Source organism: Elephantulus edwardii, unplaced genomic scaffold (genome assembly GCF_000299155.1).
Source record: "Elephantulus edwardii isolate Elephantulus edwardi_28Jun2011 unplaced genomic scaffold, EleEdw1.0 scaffold00074, whole genome shotgun sequence".
Taxonomy (NCBI): Eukaryota; Metazoa; Chordata; class Mammalia; order Macroscelidea; family Macroscelididae; genus Elephantulus; species Elephantulus edwardii.
The window spans coordinates 2170931-2183693 of record NW_006399824.1 but is presented as its reverse complement, the minus strand read 5'-3'; the positions used below and the strand labels follow the sequence as shown (position 1 = coordinate 2183693).

Sequence of the window (12763 nt, the reverse complement as noted above, 5' to 3'; positions counted from 1 at the left end):
TTATCTGAAATACTTCAATTGGTATACCATCTATTCCTGGGGCCTTATTTTTTGCTATTTCCTTCAAAGCAGCTTGAACTTCTTGATCTAGGCTCTTGCTCATATGTTATTTCATTAAATTCTTCTGTATCTGCCAATTTCTTTCTATACAATGACTCAGTATATTCTTTCCATCTTCATTTAATACTTCCTGGATCATTTAATATTCTGCCCAAAGCGTCCTTGATTATAGCAACTCTAGGTTTGAATTTGTTCTTTAGTTCCTTGAGCTTAAGAAATGCTGAGCGAGTTCGGCCCTTTTGATTTTCTGACTCTAGCTCCTCGCACATTTCATTATAATATTTTGCTTTGTCATTCCGAGCTGCCTTTTGGAATCTTCTGTTCAACTCTTTAGTATCTTGAATTCTTCCTTGTACTTTTGATTTCAATGCAGTATACATTATTTATCCCATCTTTCTGTCTCCCCACAACCCCAATGTCAGTCCTATTTTATAACAGGGGCATTATGTAGTATTTGTCCTTTGGTTACTGAGAGACTTCACTCAGCATGATGTCCTCCAGGGTCACCCATTTTGAATAATATTGCATGAGTTCCTTGTTTTGCAATGCAGTATAGTGTTCCATTGTATGAATATACCACAGCTTCTCTATCCATTCGTTTGTTGATGGGCACTTAGGTTGTTTCCAACTCCTTGCTATTGTGAACAAAGCCACGATAAACATGAATGTGCATATATCTGCTTGGGTGGTTGTTCTGGTCTCTTTGGGGTATATTCCCAGTAGTGGAATTACTGGGTCAAATGGTGTTTCTTTTTGCAGCTTTTTGAGAAAGTACCACAGCGCCTTCCACAGTGGTTGCACCACTTTACACTTCCACCAACAGTGAATAAGGGTTCCAGCTTCTCCACAACCTCACCAGCATTTGTTGCTTGCTGTTCTGTTAAATTCTGCTATTCTTACTGGGTTGAGATGATATCTCATATTTGTTTTGATTTGCATCTTTCTTAGAGCTAGGGATTTTGAACATTTCTTCATGTGCTTGTTGGCCATCTGACTGTGTTCTTTGGTGAAGTGTCTATTCATATCCTGTGCCCATTTTTCAGTTGGATTGTTTACCTTTATCTTGTTGTGGTGCTCAAGTATTTTATAAATTCTAGATACGAGTCTCTGACATGTCATTACCAAATATTTTTTTCTTAGTCTGTGGCTTCCCTTTTAACCCTGTTGGAGAAGTTTTTGGATGTGATAGGGATTTGATTCTTAGAAGGTCCCATTCATCTATTTTATCTTCTGGTTGTAAATTTCTCAGGATACTTGGAAGGCTGTTTATGTTGTGGATTAGGACTTCTAGCGTTCTTCCAAGCTTTTCTTTAATGAAGTATATAGTCCTTGGTTTTAGTCCTAGATCCATGATCCACCTAGAGTTGGTTTTTGTATGTGGAGTGAGGTGTGGATCTTGCTTGAGTCTCCTGCAGATAGTTTTCCAGTTTTGCCAACACCATTTGTTAAAAAGGCTGTCGTTTCCCCACTTAACTGATTTCATCTCCTTGTCAAAACTCAGTTGAGCATAGGTAGATGGGCTGATTTCTGGGTTCTCGATTATATTCCATTGATCTATGTGTCTTTCATTGTACCAGCACCATGCTGTCTTAACCACCACGGCAGTGTAGTAGGATTTGAAATCAGAGAGTGAGATGCCTCCTACCTTTTTTCTATTTTTAAGGAGTGCTTTGCTTATTCGGGGCTTTTTTTTCCATTCCAAATGAAACTGGAGATTGCCTTTTCCATCTCATTGAAGAATGGGATTGGTATTTATAGTGGGATTGCATTGAACATGTAAGTTGCCTTTGGTAGTATTGCCAAAGGCTCTTCTTTACTGACCTGGTACCCTTAACTTCCTCTGCAGACTGTGGCTGGCAACAAGGACGAGCCTCAGGAACAGTGTACAATGGGGAAGAGAAGCTCACAGAGCTGCTGGTGAAGGTAGGTGTCGATATACTTAAGGAAACTACCTAAGAGGGTGTGTGTTGGGGGTGTGTGTGTGTGTGTGTGTGTGTTCTCTATCTCTGCTAGTTTACATCATCTCATTTTCCTCTCTACTTTTGTAATTTAAAACAAATACTTAGGGGGGAGGGGTGGGCAGGGAGAAAAGTGCAATAATGAATGTATGGAAAAGTAAAAAGAAAATTGCAAAAATGAAAAAAAAAAGATAAACATGGAATACTGTAGATGTCTAACCAATGAAGATATCTAACTCTGCCGCTTAAATAAGTGTTCAGGCTAGGAGTGAAAGGAATGAATAATCTACTTGGTAATCACAGATAAGCCAAGCAAAAGTGGGCTCAGAATCAATACTATCTAAATAGCAGAGAAGCCAAAGCACAGGGAAGAATTCAAGATACTAAAGAGTTGAATAGAAGATTTCAAAAGGCAGCACGGGATGACAAAGCAAAATATTACAATGAAATGTGCAAGGAGTTGGAGTCGGAAAATCAGAAGGGCCGAACTCGCTCAGCATATCTTAAGCTCAAGGAACTGAAGAACAAATTCAAACCTCGAGTTGCTATAATCAAGGATGCTTTCAGCAGAACGTTAAATGAACCCGGAAGTATTAAAAGAAGATGGAAGGAATATACTGAGTCACTGTATCGAAAGGAATTGGAAGACACAGAAGAATTTCATGAAACAACATATGAGCAAGAGCCTATGGTGATGAAAGAAGAAGTTCAGGCTGCTTTGAAGGACATGGCAAAAAATAAGGCTCCAGGAATAGATGGTATACCAATTGACATATTTCAGTTAACAGATGCTGCCCTGGACGTGCTCACCAAGTTGTGCCAAGAAATCTGGAGAATGACCACTTGGCCAACTGACTGGAAGAGGTCGATATTTGTTCCTATCCCAAAGAAAGGTGACCCAACAGAATGTGGAAACTACAGAACAGTCTCACTGATTTCACGTGCAAGCAATATTTTACTGAAGATTATCCAAAAACGACTGGAACAGCACATCAACAGAGAACTACCAGAAGTCCAGGCTGGGTTTAGAAGGGGTCGTGGTACTAGAGATATTGTAGCTGATGTTAGATGGATCTTGGCTGAAAGCAGGGAATACCAGAGGAATGTCTGTCTGTGTTTCATTGACTATACAAAGGCATTTGACTGTGTAGATCATAACAAACTGTGGCTGACTCTGAGAAGAATGGGACTCCCAGAACACTTGATCGTTCTAATGCGAAACTTATACTTGGACCAGGAGGCAGTCGTCAGAACAGAGCAAGGGAACACTACATGGTTCAAAATTGGGAAGGGCGTACACCAGGGATGCATCCTATCTCCATACCTTTTCAACCAATATGCAGAACAGATTATCCGGGAGGCTGGGCTCTATGAGGAGAAATGTGGCGTCAAGATTGGTGGACAAATTATCAACAATCTGCGTTATGTGGATGACACAACCCTGCTTGCTGAAACTGAGGAGGACCTGAAGCACCTGCTGCAGAGTGTCAAGGACTGCAGCCTACAATATGGATTGAGGCTCAATGTCAAGAAGACAAAGATTCTCACCACTAGGCCAATTGGCAGCATCAGGATGGATGGTGAAGAGATTGAGATTGTACATAGCTTTAGTTTGCTTGGCTCCATAGTCAACACTCTTGGCACCAGCAGCCAGGAAATTAAAAGGCACATTGCCATGGGAAAGTCTGCTGTTAGGGACCTCTCCAAAGTGCTGAAGAGCAGTGGTGTCTCTCTGGAGACTAAGGTGCGTCTGATACAGGCCATGGTCTTCGCAATCACCTGTTATGCATCAGAGAGTTGGACAATGACCAAGGAGGATAGAAGGAGAATTGATGCCTTTGAGCTGTGGTGCTGGAGAAGAGTATTGAGAATACCATGGACTGCTAGGAAAACAAACAGATTTGTCCAGGAGAGGGTTAAACCGGGTGGCTCCTTGGAGGCAAGGATTCTGAGGCTCCGTCTAACTTACTTTGGACATGTTGTGAGAAGAGACCGGTCCTTGGAGAGGGACATCATGCTTGGGAGGGTGGAGGGACGGCGCAGGAGAGGAAGGCCCTCTATGAGGTGGATTGATTCAGTGACTGGGATAATTGGGATGGGAGTGTCAGAGACAGTGCGATTGGCACAGGACAGAGCGGAGTTTAGGGCTGCTGTACAAAGGGTCACTATGAGTCACAGGCGACTCGACAGCACATAACAACAACAACAACAACAACAACAACAACAACAAATAGCAGCCCACTTGCTATTGTGTCAGGCATGGTATGAATGATATACTGATTGGCATCCACTTACTGGACAATTGATAGATAAATATGTACCTGACAAGAAGGAAAAGATCATTTTTGCACTTGATCTGTGTCTGTCTAATGTTTAAACATCTTAATACTCTATCAAATGATAAAGAAATATACAAAATTATTATGGAAAATTAGTACATTTGAGAAACAACTCAAGGGAAAGTACTGGTCAATTCTGAAACTAAACGGTACATGTCTGAATTAATTCACTGGGTTGTTTTTGTCTTTGTTTTCTCTTTAAGAGCAATAAAATAATACCTAGTGTTAAAAAGCTACTTAAAGCAAATTGTTAAAATAACCATGAAACTATAGAAAATTTAAAGTTTCTCATCATTGAAACATAAGTAGATAGGTAAATTGTCTAAGACATTAACAGTCAATAAAAAAGGAGATATTACTTATGTTTCCAGGCTTTGTAGATACTCAACAGAAAAGGGTGGATTACCAGGAAAGGTAGTGCCATCTTTAGAAAGAATGAATGGTAAAGTAGAGTATGTTTGCTGAGAAGAAAAGGAAGTATGGAGTCTTAGGTACTATTTTCTAAACTAACTCAGTCTCCTATCAAATGACCCGAGATGGACATTCAAGTCATTCATATTCTCATTCACCATTCCAGTGTCATCCTTTGTTGACTTTGTTGAATCCTACTTCTTCCATTTCTAATCACATTTATGTTTGAAACCCACCCTGGTGCATCCTATAGACAAAAAGTCTATCCCCATCAGGTTTCTTTTCTATTTGCCCAAGAACTGTCACTCAGCCTTGATGGAAGTAGCAGGCTTTCTGGAGTAGAAAACTAGAACAAAGATAGATCCTCAGAGTTTGAGAGGAAAAGTCTCTCAAGCTGTTTCCCAAAGAAACAAGGCAAAGGCCACGTAAAGAAACTCATTCACCACTGACCTAAGTGCTTTGCACACATTGTGTTATACACTGATATTTATCCCTGGGGCCTGGGGAGGGAGTCCGAGGAGGGAACTCTGGTGAGTAGTCTACAAGGATTTGCATTGCCAGTCCAAATGCTGCATGCCTGCCAATTTGAATTGGAGAAAAAAATAAGGCTGTTTCCTCGTCTTAATGATTTCCAACCTTGGAAACACACTGGAGGTTTACTGTGGGTCAGAACCAACTCCACAACAGTGAGTTTTTAATCAAATAAGGTCAGTATCATTATTGTCCCCTTTTGCATAAGAGAAACTGAGCCTCACAGAGGTTGTTTGACCTAATATCATGCATCTTAAAGTGATAGGCAGAGCTTAGACTTCACAACTGGATCTCTTTGATATCAGAGTCTGTATTTTGAACCACATCTTTACTTTCCCTCTTTCCCATGCTGTAAAATAATTCCTTTGTGTACTCTTTCACCATACTGTGCAAACACCTAGAACTGCCTGTTTGGCGCATGGCTGTTTGTCCTGTGCAAGGTAATAGTCTTTTATGTAATAAATGTTGGCATTTCTTTGCAGGCTTATGGAGATTTTGCATGGAGTAACCCCCTGCATCCAGATATCTTCCCAGGACTCCGAAAGATAGAAGCAGAAATTGTTAGAATAGCTTGTTCCCTTTTCAATGGAGGCCCTGATTCCTGTGGAACTGTGAGTATATACAAGTTGCATCTGGTGCTTTTTCAAAAGTTTAAGCACTAGAATAGTAGTATGTGCTTTATTGACTATATAAAGGAATGTGATCATAACAAATTATGGCTAACATTGAGAAGAACGGGAATCCCAGAGCACTTAATTGTGCTCATATGATACCTATACCAAGAGGCTGTTGTAGAAACAGAGCAAGGGAATACTATGGTTTAAAATTAAGAAAGCCATGTGTCAGGGTTGTAGCCAGTCTTTATACCTATTCAGTCTGTATGCTGAGCAAATGATTTAAGCAACTGGACTCTATGAAGAAAATTGTGGCATCAGGGTTGGAGGAAGACTCATCAGTAACCTTCAGTATGCAGATGACACAACCTTGCTTGCTGAAAGTGAGGAGGACTTGAAACATTTGCTGCAGAAGATCAAACACAGCAGCTATCAATATAGATTGCATATCAACATCAAGAAAACAAAAATTCTTACCACTGGACCAACAGGCAACATCTTGCTAGGTAGAGGAAAGATTGCAACCATCAACGGCTTCATCTTATTTGGATTCACAATTAAGATGCTTGGTACCAGTAGTCAGGAGACATTACATAGGACAAGTCTGTAGTCAGGGACCTCTCTAAATTATTGAGGAGCAAAAATGTTAGTGTTAAGGACTAAAGTGCACTGATTCAGGCCATGTGGTCTTTTTTAATCACTTGCTATGCATCTGAAAGCTGGAGAATGAATAATGATGACAAAAGAAAAAAAATTATGCCTTTGAACTGTGCCATTGGAGAACAGTACTGAATATCCGATGGACTGTCAAAAGAACAAACAGGTATATCTTGGAGAAGGTCAGCTGGAGTGCTCCTTGGACACAAGCCTGGCAAAGCTATATCTTGTGTACTTCAGGCATATTGGTAGGAGAGGCTGCTCCTTGAAGAAGGACATTGTGCTTAGAAAGATAGGGCGATGACAAAGGAGAGGAAGCTCTGCAGCGAGGTGGATTGACACAGTGACTGCAGCAATGGACTCAAGCGTGTCAGAGATCGTGAGGTAGGCACAGGATAAACGGTGTTCAGATCTGTTCTTCCTGGGGTCACAATGAATCATACTCAACGCGACAGCACCCAACAACAAGCAGCAGAATTTGTTTAAAAGTATCTTGCTATGTAAGCAGTACTAACTATTGTAGAAAAATCCAGATTAGCAGCACTTTAAAGCAGACTGCCAACATTTGGGAGTATGTATCTGCAGCTATTTTTCTCTTTAATTTTTCATTTAACATTTTTTAAATATACATAAAGATGCTAGAATTCTTTAAAGAATATTGTAAATTTACCAAATATGTATATTTTGCTAACATGTACGCCTGTGTAGATGCATTTGACTTTGTGAATCATAACAAATTGTGTAACATCAAGAAGAATGGGAATCCCAGAACACTTAATTATGCTATTGTAAAACCTAGACCTAGACCAAGAAATTTTAAATCATGCAGTATTGCCTTGCTTTTTCTGGACAAGAGCAAGGGAACCACTGTATGGTTTAAAATTAAGAAAGGTGTGATCAGCCATTCTATTACCCTGTCTATTCAATATCCTTTCACTATATCTGTTCAGTATCCTTTCTCCATATCTATTCAGTCTGTATACTAAGAAAATCATTTGAGAAGCTAGACTCTATGAAAAAGAAAGTAGCATGGGGATCAGAGGAAGACTCGTCAACAACCTGCGTTATGCTGATGACACAGCCGTGCTTGCTGTAAGTGAGGAGAACGTGAAGCAGTTACTATAGAAGATCAAGGACTACAGCCTTCAATATGGATTACATCTCAACATCAGGAAGACAAAACTGCTCACCACTAGACTGATAGGCAGCATCCTGATAGATGGAGAAAAGACTGAAACTGTCAACGATTTCATCTTACTCGGATCAACAGTCAACACCCTTGGGACCAGCAGTCAAGAGATCAGGAGACGTATTACATGGGGAACGTCTGTTGTCTGCAACCTCTCTAAATTACTGGGGAACAATGATGTTCGTTACAAGACTAAGGTGCACCTGACTTATGGTCTTTTCAGTCATTTGTTATGCTGCTGAGAGCTGGAAAACTAAATGAATGAAGAAGAATTGATATCTTTGAGTTGTGGTGCTGGAGGAGAGTACTGAATATACCACGGACAGCCAAAAGAACAGACAGATCTTGGAGAAAGTGCAGCCAGAGAGCTCCCTGGGTGCCAGGATGGCTAAGCTTCATCTTACATACTTTGGACGTGTTGTTAGGAGGGGCTATTCCTTGGAAAGGGACATCATCCTTGGAAATTTGGAGGGTCAGTAAAAGAGAGGAAGATAGGAGATATTAGATAGATTGACATAGTGACTGCAACAATGGATTCAAGTATGTTATCGATGATGAAGTTGGCACAGGAGAGGACAGGGTTCAGATCTTTTGTTCATAGGGTCATTATGAATTACACTTGACTTGATGGCACCTATGAGCATCTCTTTCTTTATCTCCTATCCATCCATCTATCCACCAGGCCTGTGCTGAACTACATAATAGTTCTTAACGTATACTTACCATGTTATATAAGCTGACATTTATTTTTGTTATTCTGTTAAGTCACTCTCATTCGGTTGTTAATAGGAAAGACACAGAATATTGAAAGACACATATGGAGACTCCTTGTTTCAACTATCGTTTCAAAGAGAAAAGATGTTTTCCTAAGTGTAATTGATAAACTTCTCTTTGGTTGGGTATGACAAACTAAAGTTACCTTCTTTAGGAAAAACTGTATCTCATCTTATGTAAGATAGAAAGTTAAGTCTAATTCGGTGTGTTGTACTTGGTAAACTAGAATTGCTAATCCTATCAGATACATTAAGTAAGTCATTATAAAGTCTGTCAATCTAGGGACTATCTAAGAATAAGAAAATTCTATAGCTAGTTTCTAGTTTTTTCCCCTCAAAGCAGTGGTTTTCACTGTTGTGTTGATACCATGAAAATTGGTGTTTCAATATATAGTAGCGACTTAAGTGGCAGCTACTGCTTTCCTGAAATTGAATTTCAAAAGAAATTTCCGAAACTGTTAAAAACTGATCCAGTTATAACTGTGTCAGTACCTCGTAGCATTTAGATGAAGGACGTGATTTCTGGAGCAAAGGTAATGATATTCTTACAGTAGGCACTCTTCAGCCATGAGATGAGGCTCTGTTAACTTTTAAGATTACACATCTGTGAAGCAAATTGATTTTAACTAGTTGACAATACATCCATCCTGTGGCCCAGCTCCTAAAGAGCACCTGTAGAAAAATTAGTGCACCTTGGACACATGAAAATGAATGCTCATAGCAGCATTGTTACTAACAGCTAAAAATTGAAAACCATTTAAATGCTCATCACCAATTGGGTGGATAGTGCTTCAGTCTGTTGTAGTTAATATTCTTATTGGTGCTCTGATTACCCATCTTTGGCCTGTGGGAAGTCTTTCATTTTGGCTCTTTGTTCTTTTCCTTGACCCCAGTGGTCTTTGAGCAGTTCATGGCTTTCTGGCTTGACAGAGTATTTCGGGTTCCTCATAAACATTGCTTGTTCCAGACCTGAAACCAGCCATAACCATTTCCCTAATGAGACGTAGTTCGTTTTATGACTTTTTAAAATATTTCCAAGTTTTGAAAGTTAGTTTATGGAATAAGGCAGATTTAAAAAAATAACTAGAGTGCAATTGATAGAGCAAGAGAAATAGTATAAAAAGAGCCGCTAATAAAGCATAGATTAAGAAGAGCAGTATACATTTATTGAATGAGTAGTTTAAGACGAATCACAGAAGAGAACTAGATAGCCTATAAAGTTTATGTACTCTTCTTAGTAGCAGAAAGACTAAGGGTAGTTGTGGATGAATAAGATTGGCTGTTGGTGTTATGTGCTATCAAGTCGACTCTGATAGTTATTGTAGCTGTGTGACAGACACAGGGTTTAATGGATGCCATCCTGAGCTGCATCTCATTTTGAACTTCTACATCTTATTTACCATATTCTTCATTCTTGAGAAATATGTTTGGTTCTTATTTTCTTTTTATGAATTGGCTTTGTTCTTTACATTTTATTAATTTTGTGATTGAGAATATACCCAGCAAAGCATACAACACAGTTCACTAGATTTTTTACAGATGCAGCATTTAGTGATGTTGGTTACAGCATTGCAGTTAGGCAACCCTTTGCACCTTTTCTGAGTCTTTCCTCTCTCATTAACAAAAACCCTGTGCCTTCTGAGGTTTCTTTTTTTTTTGTTGTTGTTTTTTTTTTGAGGTTTCTATCTAGTTTTTCAAGTTTCTATTAGCAGTGTTTCAAAAAAAAAAAAAAAGATTGCGCTTAAAAAGACATAATGACATAATACTCAAAATAGACTTTTTCTTTTATATAATAGTTGTACTGAACTCTTGTTTGATTTTAAGACAAGGTTCAGGAATATTTACTATTTAAGGTAGAAAGATTACTTCAGGGCATTTCAGGGCCACGGCAAGTCTGAAGTCTTTCAAACATAATTTGAAATTGTGTTCTATATTGTACTCACTTTTATCAGGATTCTTCTATGGAATCCTTGATCAAGATGCACAGTAATGGTAACTGATCACCATCCATTTCTTGTCTTATGTCAAAGGTGGCAGCTGTTCTTGGAGACAATTATCCACTCATTCTATATCCTACTTCAATTCCTGATTCTCCTTCTTGTCTACTCTCAAGTACCTTGGATTGGTACTAGAAAGCTTTTAAGAACGCAGGCATTACACATATCTAGGAGACAGAACAGAAGCACCAAGCACATCATTGGATCTGTTAACTAGCATATCTCATGGAATGGTGGCCCTTAAACTCCAAACTGAGGAACCAAACCCCATGAAATATTTTGGTGTATGTATAGTATCAGCCTCAACTAGTCTTTTCTCTTTTGTTGTGACATCTATCAGACAGCTGTTGCCAGTTCAACTTTTTACAATTACACGCCTTATTGTTAGTAACAGTCAACTGTGCCACCTTACCCTTAACAATGTCATTTCCCTACCACTATTAGTCCCTCCTTTCCTCCCTCCCTCCTGCCGCTGGTAACCACTAATAAACTCTAGCCTTTCCTTGTCCTTTTATGTAAGTGAAGTCACTCAATGTTTGTCCTTGTGACTGACTTCTACTCAGCATGTGTTCATGCTCCGTCCACACTGTAGCAGGGACCAAGATTTCATTTCTCCTCCTGGCTTAGTTGGATTCCGTTGTATGTATAAACCATGTTTTATTTATCCCTTCATGTGCTGGTAGACATCTGTGTTATTTCTACTACTTATCTATTATAAATAAAACGAACATTAGTGTCTACGGCTCCTTTTGAGTCTTTGTTTTCAGTTTCTTTTGGTTATATATCTGGTAGTGGAATTATAGGGCCACAGTTTCAAGGAAATTCAAAGAACCACCACGCTGTTTTCCACAGCAGCTGGGCCATTTTGCATTCCTGCCAGCACTTGGCAAGGGTTCCTGCTTCTCCACATCCTTGCCAGCATTTTCTGTTTTATCTTGGTTTTTAATCTTAGCTTTTCTAGTAGAACTGAAATGGTATCTCATTGTGGTTTTGATCTGTACCTCTCTAATGGCTCATGAAAAGGTGGACGCTATGAAGAATGTGGCATCAGGATCAGAGAAGACTCATTAATAGAATTCTTACCACTGACTGATAGGCAACATCCTGATAGAGAAAACAACAGTCAATGGCTTCCTCTTACTTGGATCCACAGTCAACATCCTTGGTACCAGCAGTTCAGAAATCAGGAGACACATTGCATTGGGAAAGTTTGCAGTCAAGGACCTCTCCAAATTATTGAGGAGCAAAGGTATCAGTTTGAGGACTAAGGTGCACCTGATTCAGGCCATGGTCTTTTCAGTCATCTACTGTGCTTCTGAGAGCTGGAGAGTGAATAAGTATGACAGAAGAATAATTGATGCCTTTGAGTTACAGGGTTGAAGAAGAGTGCTGAATATACCACAGATTGCCAAAAAAACAAACAGATAGGTCTTGGAGAAGGTGCAGCCAGAGTGCTCCTTGGAGGCAAAGATGATAAAGCTTCATCTTATATACTTTGGGCATGCTCCTGGGAGAGTCTGTTCCTTAGAAAGGGGTATCATGCTTGGAAAGGTGGAGGGTTGGTGAAAGAGAGGAAGGCCCCTCAGAGAGATGGGTTGACACAGTGACTGCAGCACTGCGCTCAAGTATGTCTGAGATGACACAGGATAGGACATTGTTCAGATCTCTTCATAGGGGTACTATGACTTGTTCTGGACTTGTCATCACCTAACAACAACAATGCTCAAGAGAGATGGCAGAAGGATTGAATTGTCAGCAGTTTCATCTGGCTTGAATCCACAATCAACACCACTGGTAAGAGCAGTTAGGAAATCAAAAGACATGTTGTTGTTGTTGTTGTTGTTATGTGCTGTCGAGTCATTTGCGACTCATAGCGACCCTATGCACAACAGCCCTAAACCCTGCTTTATCCTGCGCCAACCACACTGCCTCTGACACACCCATCCCGATTACCCTAGTCACTGAATCAATCCATCTCATAGAGGGTCTTCCCCTCCTGCGCTGTCCCTCCACCCTCCCAAGCATGATGTCCTCTCCAGGGACCCGTCCCTCCTGGCAACATGTCCAAAGTATGTCAAATGAAGCCCCAGAATCCTTGCCTCCAAGGAGTAGCTTGGGTTAATCCTCTCCAAGATGAATCTGTTTGTTTTTCTGGCAGTCCATGGTACATTCAGTACTCTTCTCCAGCACCACAGCTCAAAGGCATCAACTCTCCTTCTGTCCTCCCTAGTCAT

The 12763-nt window shown here is 40.0% G+C and overlaps 1 protein-coding gene across 1 annotated transcript in view; it reads left to right on the top strand.

Annotated features, from left to right (window-relative positions):
• SGPL1 (sphingosine-1-phosphate lyase 1) overlaps positions 1-12763 on the top strand; it is a 95258-nt gene that overhangs the window by 61955 nt on the left and 20540 nt on the right. Inside the window, exons 5-6 of the mRNA XM_006889039.1 lie at positions 1907-1983; positions 5782-5910. Coding sequence (XP_006889101.1) covers positions 1907-1983; positions 5782-5910 — 206 coding nt within the window. The remainder of the gene's footprint in view (positions 1-1906; positions 1984-5781; positions 5911-12763) is intronic.